Below are 25621 nucleotides of genomic sequence, written 5' to 3'. Positions count from 1 at the left end.
TCGAAGCAATCAAATAAATCACAATTTTTAATTCAAATCCCATTTTATTATATGAAAATGTATAATATTTTCACAATTAAAATATGGATATTCCTAATTGCAAAGGACAACATAATTGTTGAAAATTAAATTAAACGCTCACGCACGCGCATGTGTCCGTGTGATTTTTATATAATATATAATATCAATATTTAAATTTAATAAAATAGTATAAAAGAGGCATTTCTATTTCGTCATACTGCATGTTTTTACATAGGTATTATTGTATAGACTTTTATGACTTATATGCCTTGCTCTTTTAATATGTTTTATTTGTTTTATTGTATAAATTAGTAATACGATAATTCAATGATAGTAATTATCAATTATTTGTCCTGAGTATATTTATTTTTTTCTATAAATATTATATAATAAATAAAACAATTCCGTTTATTTAACATGTATGTTTCAAAAATTGCTAGAATGTATTCTAACATGCATTCATATAATAATAAAAGTTATATGTTGCACTACAATTTGGTAGCAATTTCAAAATCAACTGATTCAAATTATAATAAGTTATGCAAGATGTACTATCAAAATTGACAAGAAAAAAATATATTTCAAGTGTTTATTGATTAAATTAATATATCTTATCTATATATCATATATATAATGATAATTCAGATTAAAGAGAAATAAACCATAAATAATATTGCACTTATAACTGATACAAGAAAGATCCATTCACAAACATACTTTGAAATTTCTTCATTTACTTGAAAGTTATTTGTATTTTATATTAATTAAAATAATACTGTTGATACTTTTATAAGACACACTTTGAAAATTCATTATTCTTAAAATAATATATGTATATATATTAAATTATTGTACTTTTCTCCAACACATTTTTGATGATTTATCAAGAGTTATGTATAACTCTTATCATCTGACTAGTTTTAAATAATTTTATTTCATCAATTTAAGTAGCCAATGTTAATTTTTGATGAAATCATGTTTTCCGAAAAAAAAATACAAATAAAATTTGATTTGACACATGTGTTTTGAAATATTTGAAGATGTATTTTGATGTTTGCTATTATTTAATTTGCTTTCTTTGTGTCCGTCTTCTCATCCTTAGCTTGACCATGACCCAATAATTTAGCGAGTGAATCCCAAATTCCTCCCAGGAATAAGGCGCAGAATAAGTTTTCAAATGGTACAAATGGATCATGAATGCCAAGTAAAATTGATGATAACTGAAAAATAATATTATTAATATTATCTTGTTTTATGTACATCAAAATTTCATATAAATCGAAATTATAGACTTTACCTTAAAGTAGACGAAGAAGATGACAATACCAAAGTATACAAGAGCATGAGGTGCAGAAATGAGATCAGTCTTCTTATCTAATACGAAAATAATTGATGCAACCATGGATGCCTTTGTGGGACTGTAAAGGAAAATTATCATTCATTAACATTAAATTTGTTACTTAAAAATTATAATATAATTATTTTTAATAAATCTTGCATATGTAATCTAAGCATTCGTTCAAATATAAATATTATCAACGTACAAACTTGGTTGCATAAATTCCATGGCGGTTGGTGTCCATACACCACGTATGAGACGTTCAAACAATTTTGTAAATCCAGCTCCATTACCTAAATGTTACAATTAAATATATTCATATCATAATTCAATTGTTAAATGTATTCATATCAGAATGCGCGAATTTATATATTTTGAAGACAATATGATATATATTCTATATTTTATGTCCAACCTTTGAGCGTTCCAATCAGTATCATAATAAGATATGCATTTGGATAAAGTTTTCCTGCATGAGTTACTCCATCGTATACTTTTTTACACCTGTAAAAAAATAGCACCAATGATTTAATTATATATGTAATGATTAAATATATATATATATATATACATATATAATATACATATACATATATAATGATTAAATTATATATGTAAATTGATATTTCGTCTATATTCTTTTTTATGTACACATATAAAAAAATAATAAGCTTATGATGGAAATAAGAAAAAGACATTCTCTAAATTAATAAATATTGATATTTACTTGCCTATAAATTTCTTTCATAGCAGCACACACGATTTTTACTGGTAAAAATTTGGCTACCTTATAACCAATATCAAACGGTGTGTAAAATATCACATACCTGAAATATTTAGAAAAAGTTTCTTTTAATGATACGTGCAAGTAATTTCCCAATTTTTTTGGGTGATACAACTTATTTCTCTAACTAGAAAGGGGATTCCGTAATTATCTTTTGTGTGAACAATTTTCGCAAGGTCAAAATAAATAAATTATATGTTGTAATAAATAAATTATACATTTTATGAAATACAAGGCGATGACAAACAGATAATTATTACTGACCAAACAATAGTCGCGACCACCACTTGTGGTGTATTTTTTAAAGGTGCAAGAATAGGTTCCCCTAATAATCCATTGCACAGCATGCCACTTGCAAAAACGACCAACATTGTAGAGAGCCAGCATGCTAAAGGATGTTTGCGGGAAAATGATTGTCCACCTGTATATAAAGCATTATGATTATTATACATTTCCCGAAAATTTAGCCATAAAATTTTTTTGTAAAATTTTTATTCTGATTTGTTATAGAATAAATATTCATTTTGATTATAATAGTGTACATTTTGTATAAAAAATTAAAAGAGAGATAATTATCGAAGTTGTATTATTCAATTTATGCCAAAGAATCATTAGCTTGTATTCTTTTCGGAAAATGTTTTTAATTTTTAACTATTTATATTTTTAACTATTTATATCAGTCACACAATTTTATTATAGCGTGAAATGTTGAAGATATGTGCTGATTGAGGTAAGTAAATTAGGGAATCCTTATGAGTATAACGCATTCCACATATGCAAACTCAGAGATGTGTGAACTAGTATTAATAAAAATAACGATACATTATATCAAACGCGTTTGAAGGAATTTAAAATTTAAAGAAGAAATTGTGAATTTGTGTTGCATTTCGATTCTATATCTATATCTGACTGCATTAGAAAGTTAGGTGAAAATCCATTTCCCCTATAGAGAACAAATCTTTCTCAAATAATGCTGAAGTAATGTTAAATTAATTGAAAATATTACAAAATTAGAGAGAAGAATTTCTTTGTTCTTATTTATTACTAAGTTGTCTGTAATTTAAAATAGATAATAGAAAATTTCTTCCTTCTTCCTGTTATATAACAATTTAAGAATAAAACTTTCTAATAGAAGGCCGAGATTTAATAGATAATGATTCTTCTATTAATGTAAACTAGCAAAACACGTTTTAGAAAAGCTGCTTCCGAAAGTGCCTTCACTTTGAATACTTCTGACTATAACTGTGTATGTGCGATCATGATGCATACTGAAATAGATCAGCTGGGTTGTCTGTGTTATTGCCTTGAGAATTATATGATAATTGTGCCAAAGAGAGCAATCAGCAAAATCAGCTCTTAATTCTTAATCAATTTTAATATGCCTCTTAATAATGTACATTACTCCTCTCATCTCTCCTTTGTATATTATATTCTATTATTATTTATTGTGATCTCTTTCCTTAAATAGATACACAGTGACAATCGGGAAGTTGCTGAGACCAAATAGCTGTTATTTTATGTAACAAGTAAACAGAATGAAATAAATTCTTTATGAAACAATATTTAGGAATCAGTTATTTTTATTAGCATAAAGTACAATAAAGGTATAACAAAATAAATAATATATTTATTGTTACATCTGTAACAATAAATATAATAAAAAAGCCTCAATAATTCGGTTATTTATTTTTAAAACGGTAATCATCTAAATTTTCCCAATAATCTGTTGAAATGTTTTTAAAAAATAATATATTTAATTATAATGTACATATTAACATCTTTAACAAAAAAATAAATATAATACATTATATTAATATATTTAAATGTATTTTTAATTTGAATAACTGAATAACTGAAAAAGATTATCCATGAAATTTTTTATATATCATTGATATGAATTTTTACAAATGCAGATTAATTTTAATCTTAGTTATCTCTGTAATTTATTCTGTATCTTTTTTTAATTTGTAAAAAAAAGAATAATAAGTTAAGATTAAAATTAATCTACAATGGTAGAAATAAGAATGAGACATGCAACTAGTAAAGTGTTCAACTTTTTTTATATTTATTCTTACAATTTCGTGAATATATATATATATATATATATATTTTTTTTTTTGTGTTAATAAAAATGATAGGTTTCTTCTGCAGAGTAGCGTTTAATTAACTTTCAAGATTGTTACCTTGTAGAAATTGAGATATCTCTCGAATTACGCAATGGCGATTATGACACACGCTTGATCAAATGTAGATTGTAATTCGCGGGGAAACATTACATAAACGAGAGAATTTTTACGTTATCGTAACGAATATAATTCGACTGATGAATTATTTATAAGATGTTTGAAGAGAGCCACGAGTTGGTATCGTGACAGTTCAGCCTTTTGTATAGTAGTTTTCGAGATAGGCAGTAGTAGATATCTTTCCTTGATATTAAACATTACATAATACATGAACAACACTAGTTTGTTTAACTTCACGAAATTCTACAGCAAAGACTACAGCTCTTTATTATACATCAATCGTTTAGCCAGAAAATTTCGAGTGTGGCGTGGAAATTTTGTCGATTCAGATTTAATAACGAATGAACGCTAATATTTTTTTTTTTCTAGTCAAAAACGGAGATCGTGCCGATTGTATTTCGCGCTGGCACAGAGGAAATTGGACGAAGATGCCAAAAATGCGAGGGAGAAAGAGAGAGAGAGAGAGAGAGAGAGAGAGAGAGAGAGAGAGAGAGAGAGAGAGAGAGAGAGAGAGAGAGGGGGGGGGGAGGGGAGGGGGGGAATCGTATCATGTAAATATAAAACGTCGCGGGAGAGAGCGTGGGACGTGGTCTCTGCCGGTGTCACGGGAATAGCGAGGTCACGGGGAAGCTGTTCACCGAGAGTTCCCGGTGTGGGGATGTCGGGGGACGTCGGAGACGTCGGAGACGCCGGGGACGCCGCTGAGGGAGCGCTACAAATTTAGAAACGCGGCCGTGCGCGGGCCGGCCGCGTAAGCTCACCGCTTCCTAGATCCTCCCTGATGTGCAGGGTGCACAGTACGCAGTGCGCTATGTCGAAATACGGAAACATCTTCAGCTTGATGACCTGATTGGCCATGTCCAGGAACGCCTCGGGATCCATCGTCGCGGCCGTATCGTTGGCTCGCTTCGCTCGCTCGCTCGTCGCCCGCGCCCGATCGAACAACGTTTATCACGACGTTCGCGCACCACGGCACACACCTCGCGCGAGCGAGAACCACGACGCGTATGCTCTACGCTCCTCGGCTGCTCCGATTCAAACGCACGCGAACGAGCGTCCGCGAGCGACGCCAGAGCTACGAGTTGTCTGCTACCGCTCCGTCGTCTGCTAGTTCGGCTAACCTAACCTAACCTAACCGTCGCGATCGTCGGAAAATTGTGAAGGAAGGAAAGAAAACCGTTACCTTCTCGCTTTATTGACCGATGGTCGAGCGACCGTGAGTCGTAACGGTTAACAATTTCTACAGTATCAACGTTACACGTTGTTATCTTAAAAATTTCTATATTACCGACATTGTCGTTTATTACATTTTCTATATTATCGATCTCGATGAAGAATCAACTCTCTCTCTTTCTCTCTCTCTCTCTCTCTCTCTCTCTCTCTTTCTTTTTCTTTCTTCCTTCTCTCTTTCTTTTCTTGTTTCCTTTCTCTATTTCTATCTCCATCCCGCTATTTTATGTCTAAAAATAAATTTTTTTATCTAGCAATAGTATGTAGTTCACATCATTTTCTATTTACAGGACAGATATGACTATAACTGACGCATTGTCATAGATAAAAATGATTTTCTATTTCTTTTAAAGAATACCAATATTTCAAAGAGTATTAATAAAAAAATATTAATATCTATAAAAATCTATAAATATTAATATCTGCTAAATAAAATAGAAACAGATTTGAAATATTGAGTGCATAAATAAAATAAAAAAAAAAAAGAAAGAATAGAGCTTACTATCATTTATTATTTGATGATAGATCTATCATTTCTAACGAATAAAAAGAATAAGTAAGAATTAAATATACAAAAAAGAGAATGAAAAAAAGTATTAATTTAACGTAATTGCTTTTAAATAGATCTATTTGAATATCTGAATTGTTTGAACAATTGAAAATGAAGATATTGACTGAAATAAATTGGAAAAGAAAAAAAAGGAAGATTAAAGGAGAATTTAAGAAGAAAATTTAAAAAAGATTTGAGAAAGAAGAAGTGTTAAGATGAAAGAGTTGTCGTTGAAAATAAAAGAAATTTAATAGAATTTTTGCATACGAGTTCTTTATCTTACTTAAAAGCGAATTAGAAAATATAATGTAGAAACATAATTTAAAAAAAAGATAAAAAAGATTGTAATGTTCCTAATTTAGTAAGTCACGTTGAAAAAAACACAATTAATTCTTTTAAACGGTCTTCATTTATTAATTATGATAGATGATGATAGATATGATAAGATATAATAAAGTGCAATAATGAAGAGATGCATTTTATCGATTCATTTATTTTGCGATAATGTAGAACTAATCTGATTGAATTTCTATGTTAAATATTTTGAAATTGTTTAATGTATTAGGGATTGATACGACTATAATGATAAAATTGTTGTCATGAATAATGAAGAAGCAATGATCACATTTCGAGTTACTGAGCGTCGATGTGTTTAATCTATGTTAATAATATCATACAATTACTTAGTATAGTTATATAATGTCAATCATTTTATAAAAAGGTTAGAGTGTAAATAGTGCGTAAATAAATAATATAAAATCATTTTCTATGAGATTTTTTTGCACAATCATATTTAATTATTATAAATATCAATAACATTATGTATGAAATATTTATGTACTATTTAGCTCTAGTGATAATTATCAAGAAGAATAAATTCTTAAAGATTGTTTATTTTAGAGAACATTTCAACTATAATGCTAGATATATATTACAACTTACAACCACGTGCTGCAGCCTTGACACAAGTGATTTATGAAATCACTTAATCGTTCCAATATAATTCTTATGAAACAGTCGACTGTAATATTACATGATTACATATTTTCATTCAATTTTGTTGGATATAAAAAAGAAATAAATACCAATAATTGATCTCGATTACTGCTTACATTAATAACACGTACATTAAGTAATGCAACAAGTATACAGTTTTATTTTGCATGCAATATAATTAACATATCAATAATTATTAAAAAAAATCTAATAAATATTAAAAAGCTAAATAACAAATTTTGTATGTAGATATTTAAATTGTAAGATATAGTTATGTATATTAAGTAGAATTATCTAGTTGTACACGATAAATTATGAATTGAATTGTTTTAATTAAAAGTTTAATATTTTGTAAAATATTAATTATTGATTAATTTCTTCTTATACATTAATTAATATTTTATACTCAGTTTTTTAGTTAAAGAAGAAAACGGTATAATAGAAAAATAGAAAAAATAAAAAAAATTTCAAATTAAGAAATTTAAAAAATTTCAAATGCTTGTAATGCAGTAAACAATTATACAGAGGTATTTAAAAATCGAAAATAAAGCTTGAAATCTGTATTTTGAGAAACTTTTAATGCCGATTGAAAGGAATGATTTAATTTTCCAACAGCGAAGTTAGGATCTATAAAATTGATAAATAGAAAGCTCAGTTTCCGAAGTTTTATGGAATGAAGCAGTTGATGTGTCTCAATGAGATAAACAGCGTGTGAAAGTTCAAAACTGCTTTCTGCAATCTTTGCAAAATTTGATAATTTTTTGTTGAGTTACGTCAATTTGAAAAAATAGAATTTTTAAATAATAAACTGTAATTTGTGATGTCACATCAACTCGAACCATTGTAACTATGATTAAGGTATATCGATCGTCAATTGTTTGAAATCGCATCACTATATATTATGACTGCGTTCCGATATTCACTATCAGTACTGAAAATCTATAATATACGTGAACTATATATTTTCAGTACTGGCAATCAGTACTGACAATCAGTACTGGCAATCGGAACGCAGCCTAAGTACGTATCCGCGCGTGTGTGAATATATGTGTGTACGTATAAGTGTATGTATAAGTTATCAGAGATAAGGACGTTATGGTTCACGAATTGTGACTTCAACAATCGACAAGATGGCCAGAGTTACGTCTTGGATCAGAGTTGCAATGATTCCGAAGCGATAACGGCGATATTATAAATTACAGTTCTTTACATAATTATAGTTTATTTACATAATTACAGTTCAATTACAGACACAGTGAAATATTATCATGTCGAGTTCTGCAAAAATGCATTTTGACAAAGAAGCTTTGAACTTTTACGCGCTTTTTATCTCATTGAGCCACTGCTGTCAAAGTTGAAAAAGAGTAATTTTTACATGAAATAATGAATGAACTGTAATTTATAATATCGCCGTTATCGCTTCGGAATCATTGCAATACTGATCCAAGACGTAACTCTGGCCATCTTGTCGATTGTTGAGTCACTGCTTCATTCTGTGCATTCTCGGAGACTTTCTATTTATCAATTTTAGGTTTTTACTCTGTCACTCACCATTGGAAAATTCATCATCCCATTCAATCGGCATTAAAAATTTTTCAAAATAGAGACTTCAAACTTTATTTTTGTACTTTTTATTTTTGTACTTCTGCATTTGATAATTATTTATCATATTACAAGCACTTTATATTTTTAAATTTTTCCTATTTTTCTATTATATCTCTTTACCTTTTGACTGAATGTATTATTAGTATTATTGAATTAAATAAAATATATTATTGAATTAAAGTATATTATTGAATTAAATAAAAATGTATTATTAAATAGTTTTATATATTCAATTATTTTTTTAATTAAAATTAAATTTCAAGGTAAATAGTAATAAATTGCAATTATAAATTAAATTAAAAATAAAATTTCTACATAATTAAAAATATTTAATCTAATCTCTATATTTAAGGAATAAGTATTATACTTAAATTTTTTAAGATTAGAAATTTCTTCGTATACTTAATATTTTGTTGATTAAATTATTATTATGATAATCAAAACATATCGAAGATTAATATTACAAAGAGAGTTTTAAATCTGTAGTTTAATATCTGATCAAAATTTCTGATTATAAAACGTTACGATCTTGCATTCTCCGCGCCAATCATCAGTTCTACTTTAAACGTTATAACCGTCGTTTGTGTAATTACGACTTTCTAGTGCGAAAGTAGTTTATTTTTTGTGCATGTTACGTGATTTCTGTAAATATCTTGTTTCTTTTTAGATACTATGTGCGTTTTTGTTTATTATTTCGTTCCATTTCGCGTACAAATATAAATATAGTTTTGATAATTGTAAATAAAAACAACGAAGATTTAAATGAAGACTAAATGAAAAGTAAATATAATTATAAAAGTGACTTTATTAATATAAGAACTTAATGAATTGAATAAATTATATTATAGTGAATGTAAATTAGCGTACAAAAATATATATTTTCTCTTGGATTTGTATAAATTAGTCATAAGTGCATTACAATAATAATAATAATAATAATATTAAATAATAATAATGTAAAATAATATAAAATAATAAATAATAAATAATATAAAATATTAAATAAAATATTAAATAATAATAATATTAAAAATATAAAATTAAATTAACATTTCTTAACTATTTCTTGTCTCTCTTTACAAAAATTTTATTAAAATGTTATTAATTCTGTAAAAATTTACAAATTATTATTATTATTTGATATAACTTTCGCTTTTTATTATCATATATGCATGTTTAATATTACTGTTCGTTGCATATATATATATATATATATATATATATATATATTAATAATTTATTGTTATTTACATAATAATTAAAAGTCATAAATAATTACATACATTTAAATAATTACATAATTTAAATAAATACATAAATAATTACATAAATAATTACATACATTTAAATAATTACATTCAAATATCTTAACTTAATCTCAACAAGTAATAGTAGCGAAATAAAATATATGCTGCATATTCAACCTACATTTTATCAATGATTTACATATTCATTCTTTCCCTATTTTTTTTTAATGATTGTATAATTACTGATTATATAATTATTCTCCCTACTACTAGATTGTGGATAGAACATCAACATGTAATGTTGTCGGTGTGTCACGTGAAGTTATAACGATAAACATTACTAACGGCAGTGGGGACATGTTATTCCGGATACATCGATGTATTCGGTCGTGAGATCTAATCGAACATTCACGCGAGAAGTTTGAATTGAGCGTTCGTTCTAACAATGTCAAATTATTTCATTCTGTTGTTTCATCTTAGTTTTTGCATTTTAATAGGCTTCGCAACAACCTCGAAACCGTTGTCGATTTTATTGATAGAGCCTCTTGCATCGACGAGTCATCATATTTGGACGGTGAAGTTAGTTAAAGAATTGCTTCGCCAAGGGCATCATGTACACGTAGAAAGTATACACGAGACTAAAGTCAATGATAAACTCGCACAGAATTTAACGTACGCCGTAAGTAGAACTTTGAAGACATTCTTTTGGATATATAATATTATGGTTTGATTATCTTTAATTTATGAAATAAAGTAATGTAACTTTTCTGTTCGAAATATTGTCTTCATATTTTATATCAATTTAGTATATTTTATTTTTCTTATTTACATAATAAAAGATATTTATTATTTTCAGGTTTTTGATGGTCTAATGGAAACTTACAAAACCGACGACGATTATAATCCGGTTGAGTGGGAATCATACGGCGTATTTTATTCGGCGTATTTTACATATGAGTGGGGTGTCATCTCATGTGAGAGAGTATTACAAAATAAAAGAGCAAAAGAACTTTTAAAATTAATAAAGAATGTTGAATTTGACGTCATAGTGCAGGACATTACTCTACACCAGTGTTTCTATGGATTATGGGAGGTGAAGATAGGCGATATTTATTATCAATATAAACTAATACATAAATATTTAAAAGCATTAATTAGTTATAGTTAAATTATAAACGCCATTAAAATTCCATTATTAGTAATTAAAATTTTATTATCATTAAATTATTTTGTTTACATAATCTTAATACATAATCTTATAAGATAAGATAAAATCTTATGAAATCTTAAATGCTATCATTTAATCTATAAGACCTAAAAGTTGTCATTTATTATCAGTCAATTTCTTTTATTCTTTAAAAAATCATTAATATTAAAGTTGAATTGAAACTGAAAAAATTAATTGAAGTTGAAATAAATTATAGTTTCTTTAGATTTTCATATATAAATAAATAGAATGTAAAAATTATATGAAAAAATAAGCGAGAAACTTCACAGAATTGTTTTGGTATATAGAATCGGCAAAATTAATGAAAGCTATAACTATTAATATAATTATTACTTTGTAATAAACGGGCATAAATATTTTTTTCAGGTTGCTAAGGGTAAACCACCCGTAGTAGGTTACATTCCATTCGGCCCTGCACCTTGGCTCAAGGCTTTCACAGGTGGTCCAAGTTATCCGACTGTTCGACCTTATACGCATGCAGCCATTGCAAAACCTGTAGGTTTATGGCAAAGAACATGGAATGCGTTATATTACGTTGCGGATGAACTTATACGAAACTATTATTTTCTGCCCACCTCTCAACAACTCGCCGAGGAATTTTTAGGTCACGCAATCAGACCATTACATGAAATTGAAAAAGATCGTATTAATATTGTACTAATCAATAGTCATTCTGCGTTTGAATCTGCGATCCCATTGCCACCAAATACTCTGGAAATTGGAGGATTGCATGCCCAAAGTATGAAACCGATCGCCGGCGATGAAACTGTACCGTATCCTGAGGTAAAAAAAAATCATTCTCTTTATTTAGAAACTAACAAAATTAGGAAAATATATTAAAACAATTGGATTTTAACAAATGATTGAAATTTTATTCGGAATTTTATCTGAAGACTATGAATGAATTGAAACTTATCATTTATATAAACACTTTTTTTATATAAAAATATTTGCGTTCTATTCCAAATATTGTGGATGCTATTTTATGAATGACAATATTTTTGATAAATAATTGGATGATTAAAGATTTAGTCCATTGAATATGTATAATTAAAATTTTGGAATAAGATAAATTTATTTTTAATATATATGTAACCAGTTCTAGTAGAAGAACATATAAATTGTTTTATCGTATTTTCAAATTTATAATTAATTAAACAATTTTATGATATAATTTCTAATTGCATCATAATCAGTGAATTATAAATATTCTACATAAATACTAATGAGCTCATTTAAAAATGTGTCGTATTTCATAAATTTCATTTGAATATATTTGATAATATAATTTTTTGCTTAGATATAATCCTTTTTGCAAATGTATTTACTCATAACTAGCTATTTTTATATTAAAATTCAAATTTTGAGATGTTTTATTAAAATATTTAATTCATTACTATTTCATAGAATATACGTGTATTTCTGGACGAAGCAAAAGATGGAGCTATTGTGATATCATTGGGAACGAATTTGAATTGGAAAGCTATTGGATTAGATAAGATTAAAACTGTTATAACGGCTTTATCAAAAGTAAAACAACGAACAATCTGGAAATTAGATATTGAAGTACCATTTAAAATACCGAAAAATTTAATGATTGCAAAATGGATACCGCAAAACGAAATTTTATGTACGTTTATCAATTCTTAAGAAAATATGAAAATGAGACTTGATATATATTTTCTTGTAACATACTTAATTTATTATTTTTAATATATTCTTTAACTAACGTAAACATATATTTATATTTAACTTTTGACTTAAGTCTTTTTTAACAGAATATTGATTTATAATGTTTCTATAATTTTTAAATAAATAGCATCATTTTTTTAACAATAACGTTAAATAAAATTATAACTGTTGAGTTTTATAACTGTGAGAATCATTTATCTAGACGTACAATCAATTTAAATTGTTATCTAAATTCCAATATTATTTTAAAGCGTGACACACTTATATAAACTTATATAAACACTTATATAAATATGTCGCGTATATAATTTTTGGATCAAATAGTTTTTGACTTTTAGTAATTTAATTTAATTTTGAAGACAATAATTCAATTTTTATTGTATTATATTTATTTAATTATTTTGCAGTTTATAATGTCTTAAGAATTTTATTTTTTTCTATAGTTTTAATTTATATCTGAGATGTGTGTGAAAACTTGAAAATCTTGAATTTTATTTTTCAATTATTACAATTATATTTTGAAGTTTGTTTGCAGATGATGAAATTTGTTTATTAAAAGATGCACTGTATTAATTTAATCGGAAAATCACTGCTAACAGAATATTTATATCAATGTTAGATTTTGGCTGTAATAGTTGAAAATTAAAATTTATTTTATTTAACTTTTATGTTTAGCTCACAAAAATGTAAAAGCAATTTGGACGCATGGCGGTCTTCTTAGCACGCAGGAAGCAATGTGGAAAGGTATACCAATAATCGTAATGCCTTTCTTTATGGATCAAAATTCCAATGCGGAAATGATAGTAGGCAAAGGTATTGGTGTTCGTTTGAATGTTAAAACTTTGTCTACGCAATCCATAATATATGCGATAGAAGAAATATTTTACAATGAAAGGTAATGTATTTCGATTGCTATGTTAATACAATTATTACTTAGCAGAAAATGTAACAATACTATGGTTTTAAATAATGTTTAAATAATATATTAAATGTAACTGGTTTTACAAAAAACAAATGATTGTTAGGAAACAATAGATTATAGAATTTTATTTTCTTGTATACGGTTACGTCTTGGTATATTCGGCTTTTTCATAAATGAAGTAATGAGTTAGTATTATGTTATTAATAATAAAACATCTTTTATTCAGATATGCAAAAAACATGAAACAATTATCTAGTGTATTCCGAGATCGACCAGTACCGCCATTAGAATTAGCTGTTTGGGGTATTGAACATGCTGTTCGTCATCCAAACGGAAGTTTGGTTACACCACTTAGACACCAAAATTGGGTGGAACAGAACTTAGTCGACGTCTACGCATTTTTGTTCCTTAATATTTTCATAATATTGTTGAGTATATTTTTTATACTAAAAATGCTAATTAAGTTTTATTATAATTATATATACTCTACATCTAAATTGCGTAAGAGTAAACAATCGTAAGCCACTAAAATATTCAAAATTTCCACATATATAATTTTAGTGTTTTATGTTAATTAAAAAAGAAAATTGAATTAAAATTATATAGAAATGAAAAAAATATATAATATTAATTATATAGATATTGTATCTATATAATGATTAATCATTCAGATATTACAAATAAAATAAATTATACTAAATTGCAAAAATAAATCACGATAACAATAAACATCATTTAAATATTTGTATCGTAAAATAAAAACTTTTGTAGTAAATGAAACAATTGCGTAGCAAAATTTTTATTTAGATTATTTACTTAAACATTTTCTTGAAGTTTACATAGTATATTAATTATATGGATATTATCATAGTTATATAATAATTAATTAGTAAATTAAATTGTATTACATTAACTTTTAGTTTTATAAAAAAAAAATCTTATATGAAAAGTAATGATGTTAATCAAAAACAACTTTGTTAATATGTTAAGAAATCAAGAGATTCTATTCCAAAAATAAATTCGATTGCGTTAATTCTTTTTTCGTTTTATTTGAGATCTTCCTCTTTCTTCTGGGATTATGTGAAAACGGTCTTTCGGCATTTTGACTCCAGATACGCACGTCGAAGGCTGCCCCTATTCCATTACTTCTTTCGATGTGCACTGACCTATCCTTTAGGACTCTCACAATCGCATCCTTTCTTTCCGTTTATGATCCGATCGAACGATCTTGCTGAAACAATCTTGTTTTGATGTCGTTCTTTGTACTTAATGCGATAGCTTAACTAGAAAGGAGAAGATCTAAGCGGTGTGATATTCTTCTCGCAATAAACTATAAGTATCAGACTGCGAAGAGACTATTATCTGAGAATATATTATTAAAGGGAAGATAAGAAAGTAATGCCGCATATTTCCAACAAATGCGCATTTAAATATATAGAAAGATTACATAGCAATTTTTGTTTGATAAGATAAACGTAAACTGGAAATAGAAGCGAAGACGAAAGTAAAAGCCAAAAGAGAAAACGATTTTTACTCCCGTCTTTGCTTTCTCTTTTTTTTTGATAAAAAAATAATTGTTAATTTTACAAGTAAATTCAAAAAAATTTTAATAAAGTTTAAAAAAATATTTAAAACTGTTAACATCAATTTAATTATTATTTTACTATATCTTTTATAATTTTTGTAATCTTTTTGTAATTTTAAGTCAAAGTGGTAATAAAAAAATTATTTTTTATTAAATTTGTTTATTTATCTTGTATTTACAAAATATAATTAATTTACATAATTAACTAAATTTTGATATTTATAAGTATTCTTCATATGTTCAATAAAAAAATAATCTGATAAATTTTAATATGCAATTTGAAGTTAACGATTTAATTCTTATATTTTATCATCTATACATGCATTAGATACTTTTCTTTAGTTTCGCGAAAGATTAATCCTGCTGGAATAATTACTCAATTTATTTTGTTTATTTAACAGAAACAATATTTATAGTGGCCGCTGTTTTTCTCGCAGTTGGTTTGATCAAGTAGCTCATTTACATGCTAGACGATCTGGAAAGGGTAATGAGACGGTTGTAATGATTGCAGGCTCATCATGGTTATTACTATAAAACCAAACAAAAAGATGTGCTTTTTTTTCTCTGGTTTCTCTTCCTTTCTGATTTACGAAAGCAAACAAATTGACTAAATAATCTGCATTTGCAATTATAGTAATACGGAAATGTTATATCTACATGAAACATTAGATATACATTTGGTGTTTATTATAGATTTGTATATATTAACGTTAGTTTATTCATATATAAAATTAATTTGAATTTATCATTTTTAATGATAAACTCTACTATTCCGCGATTAGATAGTTAACAATTTATTTATTAGAAATAAATACAGATGTTTGTGATACATTAGAAATAAATACAGATATATATAAGTGTTCATTTATAAGTGATGCGACGAGTCACTTTAACTCGATCGCTTTGCTTCTGATATAACGATAACAGGATATCGAGTATTAAATCGGAACTCGTCAATCGCTGAGAGGAGATAAATAAGGATTTCCAACAGGATGCGGTTCTTCATGGCGTCGTCAAATCCGATCAATCAACGTAGTTTCCGTTGAATCTTTTGCTAGGATAAGGGTTAGTCGAGAGAAAGAGAAAAAAAATGAAAGAAGAAGTAGTTGATTTACCTGACGATAAATTTCTCCATTTTTTTTAGTCTTTACATAAATAGAGCATTTCCGTTTCTCCGTTTCATGTTTAGGATAAAATAATGAATTAATATAGATATGCTATTTTTGATATTTCTTTTATACTCAGCGATAATCGATTATAATCTATGAGTAAGATTGAAGGATATATAAAAAAATTAAACGTTTACAACAAAATTATTTAATACGAAATAAATATTGAAATATAGTATAATTGTTCAATAAAATAATTCTATTATGAATAATTTTTGAAGACGCAAATACAATTTTTTAATAATAAAAGAAATTTCTATTTTTCTTTGTTCTACTTCTCTTTGTTCTTTTATAACAATAGTACATAGGTTTATACTTTCCATAAAATCATAAATAACACTTTGAATTAAACAATCACATTTATATAAATGAGGCAAAAGATATTAATAATATAATTAAACAGAAGCAAGCTTTTTGTGATAAAGAAACAAATACATTGTATTTAAAAACAAATGATTGAAATTTTATCAATTATAATTTTGCAATTTATTATCGAATCATACGATTAACAAATGTTTTGCAATATACAAATGCAATATGAATTTTAGCAGAAAATATGCTAAAATATCTACGAGAAAACGGTGACAGGATATTTTTAATTTCGACGTTTAATTGAATTTGCGACATAACTCAACTATACATTTGCATTGTGTGACGGGCGATCTGCTAGTATAAAACAAAAGGATGGAGTCGAGCAATACGTGAAAAAGCTTCTCTCCATAGTAAATAGACTCCACCGTAAGAGCTTAAGTGAGATGAAACAAATGAAGAGCAATTTACTTTAAATAATTTCAAATAGTATTAAGAGATTCAACAATAATACACTTCTTCAAATTTAACATATGCTCATTTATTGCTTTACTTCCAATTAATTGCATGCTTTAGTATTGTATATGTTTAAAATAAAACAACAATACAAAATATTTACAAAATTATGTACATATATATCTTTAACATATATATATATATATATCAAATAATTAAACAATTGTATGCAATAATATAATAAAAGTAAAAGATCTTAATATATCTGTACATAGATAGACAACAAGCAAATGATCTGATGCAAATCTTAAAAGATTTCTATGTATGCATAGCATTTATCATGATGCTCAGAAAGAAAAACGTTAGAGACAATTACTGGGGGATGTTTTCTTCTCTGAATGTTAGTAACAGTTCACAAACATAGCAGATCGATTGTGAAACTGAAGCCATTTTATTTTCTTACAAATGCGTAATCGCTCTTCTCAAACTCTTTAAGAAAAACCATTGTTACATTTTCAATAGAAAAACTTTAATTTTATAATGCGATGATACCGATAAATCATTCATCGTGATGTTTTTTCAGCATTCTGAATTATGAAAATTCATTGTAAATCAAGAAATTGTATATTTAATAACTTTTCTGATTATCTGCAAATTAATTTTGTTTTAATAATTATATTATTATATTATTATTATAATAATTATATTATTTAAGATATATCCATTTATATATATATATGTATATGTATATGTATATTATTTAAGATATATCCATTTATATATATATATGTGTATGTATGTATGTCTGTAATAATACCATAAAAAATTTAATGACAATGAATCAACGGGTAAAGCTAATTATTCGGTTTTCTGATATTTTAGTCAAAAAACTGTCGCCATTTAATATGTTAGAAAATTTGTTCTTAAATGTTTTATGAATTTTTTTAGAGTTAACGTATATATAATTTTATAGTACTTTACTTTGCTTAGCAAGCCGTAACTGTGACGGATCAATTTTTTTTGCGCGGATTTCGATAAAGAACGCTTTTAAGATAATACCAGTCGAATTCTCTTTCACATACACTGTGAACCAATTTGTGGATGCTACAGCGAAGCAGTTTGAATGTATGTATGCGTTTATAAACCGCACACAACACATACGTTTTTCTCAAAGGTCAGTGTGATAGCGTCGACCACTCCCCTCTTGTCTCTCTTTTATATAATACATCAGCTTATAAAAATACTCTATAGAAGCGTTCTAAGGTGACTTTTTCTTTGTTCACCAAGAATATTCGCGATTAAGAGTGCAAATCGCGAGCGATCGATCGGGAACATTGCTTGCATCTATTCAAAAAATAAAATAAGTGATGTTCTATTAGAGTCTTGGAATAATATGACTCTCTAATTAGCACATTACCACATTTTTTTAAAGAAGTATATCTTTGAGTTGATATATTCTTTTTTCTAATTTTGTAATTAAATAATAGTATTTAAATACTAGTATAAATGTATATTTATAATATTTTTATAATGTATATTTATAATACTATATTAATATTTATAAAATTTCTAAAATAAATTCTTTTGTAAAGCTCTTTTTAACAATGTATTGCTTTACCATAATGGATGTATTTTTTTCTTTATTATGCTAACAAGATATACATATATACATATTTATAAAAATTTATTACATAATATTATATCTAATATTATATTTATTAAAGACTATTGTCGAGACTTATATGATATTTGTAATTACAAATATTTGATATTATATATTTCTACATTCAATTCTTTTTAAATTTTTAGTTGTAGCAAATTATGATTCTCTCTCTTTCCTGTCTCGTATATTTAGTTATTACTTGTAAACATAAATGAAATAGTATGCATTAACGAGTTTGTTAATTATATAGTATTGTCATACGCTTGGACGCATATGTGACGCAATTCTTTGTGCATTTTATGTTTATTTTTCACTTTTGTCATATCGGTTTTGTGACAGTTGGATGATAACAGCAAGATATATTGTAATTGCTTAATGCGAAAATCTTGTTAATCGATAATATCAAACATATGATATGTTGGATGTTTCTTTTTTTGTTGAAAAAAAAGATGCTAAAAATTCATGTGATAATGCATCGATAACATTTAAATAGATATAATCGAAAATAGTAATAAAAAAAAAATAAATTAATGAAAGTTAAAGTATTCTCTACAAAAAGTAAGTATAAATGTTTCATAAATGTAAAATCTTTTTAATGCAAATAATCTGGAACAGTAACATTTCTTATAGTTGTATTTTACGTATAGCAATATTTCTTATGGTTCTGTTCTACAAATCTCCATAAAGATTAAGATCTCAAGATAGAAAGTGATTAGCGTGCTTGGGGTTCTAATTCGATTATCACGTCTATCTCCTCGGGCGAAAATTATGTCTTCGTATCAGTATTTATGTATTTTAATTTCAGACTATTATTAAAATATTATTATACATAAACATTACGTTTGTTTAGTATTGCATTATTACCGGAAAAAATATGTTTAATTTATATTTTCTCTTGTCTGCATTAATAAAAGGCTTAGATGTTAATTTATTATAAAGAAGTAATAAAGAAGTGTCTGATAGTTTAAAGCTTATTAATAGATAAAGGTGGGAATAATGGCCTCTCTCGATTTTGATAAATAATTCTGGGAAGTTCTCTCGGACAAAAATTTCGAGAATAATTGTACAGCCAGATTGCGTAACATTCTGGTTGATAGGAAAAGAGAGTAATTGCAGCATTTTGCATTTTTGGAACAACTGCGAAATTTAATGATATCGGTAGACTTTTATAAAGACTAATGATCGTGGCTTGCTATAAAACTAAACTATGCTTCTTTATAATAGCTTTTTTTTATAGGATCTATAGTATCTGCAACATGTCCTGTTACATCATGATCACTCTTGTGTACATAATTTTATGTGTCAAGTATTAATAACGTTAAATCTTTTTTTTTTACGTAGTCATATTCGAGAATGTGTCTTCTGAGATATGATGATATTTATCTATCCACTTTATTGCTTCTAATCAATTTAAAATTGATTAAAATGTAAAAAAAGATAAATGCATGTTTTCTTATATTTTATGTTATGTTATGCTATTATACTATTTATCGTATTTTTAAATTCTGCTACAAGTAAGAGAGAGGAAGTATTTATTCTTATTCTTAAAATTTTTAATTTATAAAATGTTGTAAAAGTCAGCCTTTAAAGCTCTTTCTGTCCAAACGAGATATCTTTGTCGCAAATATTGAAGGTACCATTACAGAAAAGATGAAAGATGTTATTTTATCTTTTTCGTTAATTTTGAGACTTAATTATAAAAATAATTTTTATAATAAAGCATATAGCAATTGAGAAACGAAATTTCTTCACGTATAGAAATTTTATCTTCATTAATTATGCTGCAATTTCTAACTGTCATTTAGTACGTAGAACAATAATACCTTTAACTCACGTTCATTTAATTCGCGACGAGACAGCTATGAGGGAACAGCTCGTTCTTTTTTCTAGAACGAGTCAGGTGATCATCACTAAGCGTAAACTACGAGGTCAGGGTTGGTCAGCGATGCTCGTCATACCGAATGCAACATCGTGCCATCCGTTTAATAACGGCGATCGGTTTTATAACACCTTTCCATTCACCAGTGTGCGAGGGCACGTCAACGACGTCACGGTTGAACATTTTTCACGTGGGCGAAGATCGAGGAAGTGAGCAAAAAGGGAGGGAGTGAAAAAGAACGAAGCAGAAAAGGAGAACAGGCGATCGCCGTTGAATTGCCGTTCATGTCCAGATGCAAGTTCCCCTTGAACCGATCGGTGGGGGCCGTTCCACCCCTGTTTGGGGCGCAAGCTCAGCTTTCTGATTGGTCTCTGTGCCCCATGACGTCACCGCGCCGCTGGCGTTACGTATAACTTCAAGCACGCGGAGCTTTGGATTCAGTCAGTTGACTGGTATTCGCCATACCGAGCAGATCTCATCCTGAGATCTTAAGGATTGCCTAACTGAAGACGGATCGTCAAATTATTACTGATCTCGCTGTTGCGTCGCTGTACCTTTCGATTCTAGTCTTACTTCCGGTCTTATTTTTGAAAGGTAAGTGCTTTTAATTTTTAATGTGTAAAACTTTAAATATCTTTATTAATTAAAAAAAAATGAATTATAAAATTAATCAATTTATTAGTATTTTCATTCTTTCATTCTTTTTCATTCTTTTATAAATTTTATTTTATTATATTTAATTTATTATTTTCAAAATACAAATAAATAAAAAAGTATGGAACTCGTATTTTTTATTTTGTATTCTTTTTAATCTAAATAATAAATTTATAAAATAAATAAAACTTTTATTTTAAAAAGCGCAGGGTTTAATAATATATTTTTTTATGATGAATAAAAATGTTTAAATTATTGGCAGTTGTAATTTATGCTTATATTATGCTTATATATTATAAATATATTTTAAATAATTAGAAACTATTCTTCTTTCTTCTTTTTTAATAAAATTATTTTAAATGAAAAAATTACGAAAATAAAGATTTTTATTACTATAAATTATAATAGAATAAATTTGTTAACTTATACATGAATAAAATATTGAATAAGTATTTGCTATATAATATAGTTTGAAGAATCAAAGAAATTGAAAGTTTGTATATATTTTGTGTATCTTATAAATTTCATTATTGTATCAATAAATTTTATAATATAATATATATTTTATAATATAATTTTATAATGAGTTGAAAACTGCTAGAAGATCTTTCACGAAAAGTTAATTAACTGTTTCGCTAAACTTTCAAAGATAATCTCAGAAGAAGAGAAATTATGAGATTAATTAAAAATAAGATAGATAAGTTATATACATATAATTTAATAGTTTAATAGTACATGAATAAATTGAATCTGAAATATACAAGTATAATTGAGATTTCTTAATGTTACATCTTAACACTTAGATTTGCTTACTAGATATTTATAAAGAAAATATTTAAACATTTTTTTGTCATGTAAATTATTATTTTTATTTTTATTTTAAATATTTTATTATATTTTCTTATGAAAAAGTAAGAATATTATAACGATTGTTGTGGAGAATAATAATTAGAATATTAATTAGAACTAACTAGTATAATAATTTGTTTTAATTTAATAAAAATTAGTGATATTTTTACACTTATAATTTAAATCGTTTTTGTTGAGTAAAATAAATTTCAAAGGTTCTTGTTTTCGAACATTAAATTATACATGAATACAAACTTTATTATAATGACAGAAATCTGTTATCCCCTTAACCCAGCTTTGTGCAAATTTAACCCAACATCAATCGTTTAGTCCGCAGACAAGGGTGGACGGTCAAGTTTCGTGCCAATGTTCGATTATATCGTAGAAGCAACAGGCTTCCGACGTATAATGTAGCTTTATACGAGAGAAACAGATTTTTTTTTTAAATTGATCAAAAATAAATTATATTCCATTAACGCCATTTGTACAATATAATTGCCATTTGATAATACATGACATAAAACGTTTCAAATAACGTTACTTTAATAATGTTATAAAGCGAGAATATAAAATTTAAATTTATATTATTATATTTCGAGAGAGATGGGCCTAATAAAAGCGCATGAATTTCTAAATAGTAAAATTTCAATAAATTTTATAAAGTATAATAGAAAGAATATACATAGTAATATACATATAAAATACATATAAATATACATATAAAATATAAAAATAGTGTGGCAAAAAAGAAGCCTTTATAATTTATTAATTTTCAAAAATAATTTTATTGTATATATTAAGATTGACCTTAAATTGTCTTTTTTGCTATAATGATTATTGTGTACTGATTAATTTTTATTTAACAAAATTTTGATTATAAAAATCTTAAATTTTTATTTAAAAAAGAATTGATATCAAATATATATTTTTTTAAAAGTCTGTTACTAAAATTTTTATTTATTAATCATTTTTTATATATAAACAATAGAAAAAATATGGCGAAATACTTCGCACAATTATTGCGGTTAAAAATACAATACAAATGCAACATGATATCAATATATTGAACATTTTCATTTGATACCTAGCTTTTATACCCTATTCTCTGATTTCTTGCGTGTTGACACATCATTTCCTGTTTTTGGCATCTTCTGTCTTTTCAGCGGGTATAATCATTCTGCAACATTTTAATACAAATACTATTTTTTTTTCAATTAATGCAAGATTTTAAAAAACGAAAAAATAATAACAAAGTATTTTTAAAACCAACATTTCTTAGTAATTTTACATTTTCTACATTTTTTAATAAATATATTTTTGTAAATAAAATTTTTTAAATTAATTCCAAAGATTTATCTTTAAAAGTTCAAAATTTTTATTTGCTTAATGATCTATTTTTAAATCTTATTCTATAATTTTTAAAATATTTAAAATATTCTATACACATTTTATACGTTTAATTTCAAAAATTGTGCAAAGTTATTCAGAGAGCTATTACATCATTTATATATAAGCTCGTTGCAGATAATATATTTTCGTAGAATCGCGGTTTATTTATACAGATAGAAAATAGGAACGTGGAAAATGTTGTTTTTAAGACGGACAATTTAATTTGCTATCCGGTGTGAAATGCACGATTGAAATGCAATTTTGAGAAACGTCAGGCTGAGAGTTCATTCGGAGAATAGCTACACTCTCGCGCAGAGACAGTCTTAATTCCCGATGCTTTACGACTATGATATCTATTCCCGTGTGTTCGCTTTGAATGCGGCTTACACCAACGCCGATGAGATATACTTTGCGTCACGGAAATGCCAAACTCTGCTACCACCTCTCGTTAACGCGAGACGGAGAGTCATCCACTATAATAAGCCGATGTACTTTAGGGGGATGAATATTGTATTTATCAGACTCTACGGGATACGAACGATATAAGTGTCGAAGTTTCTATCGAGTGGGAGCTTGTCCTGGGACGTAGAGCAACTTTTAAATTCCATCGTGTTTGTTCGCTGTCCATTCTGCGATTCTTTCTCATGTTTTTATCGAATTCTTTCTCATGTTTTTATCGAAAATCGGCGGCAACAAACTTGCTTCCGTGCTGATCTCGCATATACAAGCCACGATATTTCCCCACGGTGAAAACTTCCGCTTGGTGAAATCCCTCGTCTGAGAGTATGTACGTGAGAAATCTTCGAGCAACGGAATATTCGTTGTTTCGACGTTAGATCGTTAAGATTCTTTGACGTTTGATACTTTATATAAAAAAAATGTCTGAAAGCTAGTTTGGATACTTTTTATTTATACTGTTATTATATTAGTATGATTGATTACATTGGAAGCATTTTATCGTTGTTAGAACTATTGGAAATACGATAAGAGAGAGAGAGAGACATTTTTTTTACGAATGTAAAATGAAATAAGTTCACTATTTTCTCTTATTTTTATACTTTGTATACACTTAATCAAATTACGTAAAATTAAATAAAAAAAATATTATAATATTAATCATAGTATATTAATAGTTCTATAGTATGTTAATTAAATATTAGTCTTTGATTATTAGCACCATAATTAGTTTGAGTTATCAACTTACTTAGGCATGTAATGTTGAAGCATGGTCCCTAGCTAGAGGCCATTTCGTGAGTTTAGATTGACAGTGAGTCTGTATAATTTACTCGGGTAAGGATATTCCCATATGTCCAGAAATCACGAACGTAATTAGGAAGTTTTGTACAATATAATCTCTTGCAATGATTTCACTAGGTAATCTAATTAAGTCTGGGGATTAATTGTCGCGAAAACTTGTAATTTATTCAAATGTTTAATTAGCCAACTAATTCTTATGCAGTGTGCGTAGTATTCCCTTATGGTCAATCATTTTAATTATTTGATTACGCAATCATACCCGCGATCTGTGTGATCTGTAAATATTCCTATAATCACAGTTTGACGATAAATAATATCTTGATAAATGATATTTCGATAACTTCAGTAAATATTTGACATAACTAATACTTGACATAAATATTTTACTTTTATCTACATAATTAATTATTTTATTGCTAATTTTAATTTTAAAATAAAAAATACGATTTAGCTTTACGATGTTAACTTTTTTCTAAATTGGACATTTGTTTTTAAAATATATGTAAAATTAATCTTTCAATATATAATGTTTTATTTAATACTTTATTTTATTA

General features: G+C 26.8%; 3 protein-coding genes across 4 annotated transcripts in view; 2 read left to right on the top strand and 1 right to left on the bottom strand.

Moving 5' to 3' along the window:
* Nucleotides 1-24: 24 nt before the first annotated feature.
* Nucleotides 25-5525, bottom strand: LOC105432516 (trimeric intracellular cation channel type 1B.1). Its single transcript, XM_089085459.1, has 7 exons — nt 5149-5525; nt 2409-2565; nt 2092-2187; nt 1776-1864; nt 1566-1653; nt 1319-1439; nt 25-1241 (listed from the first exon to the last, which is right to left on the bottom strand). Exons 1-7 carry the CDS (start codon nt 5267-5269, stop codon nt 1086-1088), a joined length of 828 nt encoding a protein of 275 aa, XP_088941585.1. The 5' UTR covers nt 5270-5525; the 3' UTR covers nt 25-1085.
* Nucleotides 5526-10378: 4853 nt separating this feature from the next.
* On the top strand, nt 10379-14890 carry LOC105432415 (UDP-glycosyltransferase UGT5-like). The gene is made up of 6 exons (XM_011647216.3): nt 10379-10694; nt 10872-11108; nt 11610-12026; nt 12651-12873; nt 13611-13830; nt 14084-14890. The coding sequence occupies exons 1-6, from the start codon at nt 10461-10463 to the stop codon at nt 14376-14378; spliced, it is 1626 nt and encodes a 541-aa protein (XP_011645518.2). The 5' UTR covers nt 10379-10460; the 3' UTR covers nt 14379-14890.
* Nucleotides 14891-21348: 6458 nt separating this feature from the next.
* Tk (tachykinin) overlaps nt 21349-25621 on the top strand; it is a 52598-nt gene continuing 48325 nt past the window's right edge. Inside the window, exon 1 of one of the 2 annotated variants that reach the window (XM_011647218.3) lies at nt 21349-21512. The gene's annotated coding sequence lies outside the window, so the exon portion shown is untranslated. The remainder of the gene's footprint in view (nt 21513-25621) is intronic. The other variant, XM_089071156.1, reaches the window with a different exon arrangement.

Source organism: Pogonomyrmex barbatus, unplaced genomic scaffold (genome assembly GCF_055798465.1).
Source record: "Pogonomyrmex barbatus isolate J1 unplaced genomic scaffold, ASM5579846v1 scaffold1, whole genome shotgun sequence".
Classification (NCBI taxonomy): Eukaryota; Metazoa; Arthropoda; class Insecta; order Hymenoptera; family Formicidae; genus Pogonomyrmex; species Pogonomyrmex barbatus.
Note: the sequence above shows the minus strand (reverse complement) of the source record. Positions and strands in the feature narration are given on the sequence as shown.

Bases quoted from the DNA above. Each gene is read 5' to 3' on its own strand.
- LOC105432516 (XM_089085459.1), bottom strand. From the start codon at position 5,269: ATGGATCCCGAGGCGTTCCTGGACATGGCCAATCAGGTCATCAAGCTG. The intron at 2,566-5,148 runs GTGAGCTTACGC...CTTTATATACAG, and splicing joins CAGGGAGGATCTAGGAAGCG to GTGGACAATCATTTTCCCGC. The intron at 2,188-2,408 runs GTCAGTAATAAT...TAAATATTTCAG, and splicing joins GTGGTCGCGACTATTGTTTG to GTATGTGATATTTTACACAC.
- LOC105432415 (XM_011647216.3), top strand. From the start codon at position 10,461: ATGTCAAATTATTTCATTCTGTTGTTTCATCTTAGTTTTTGCATTTTA. The intron at 11,109-11,609 runs GTGAAGATAGGC...TATTTTTTTCAG, and splicing joins GTTTCTATGGATTATGGGAG to GTTGCTAAGGGTAAACCACC. The intron at 12,027-12,650 runs GTAAAAAAAAAT...ACTATTTCATAG, and splicing joins AAACTGTACCGTATCCTGAG to AATATACGTGTATTTCTGGA.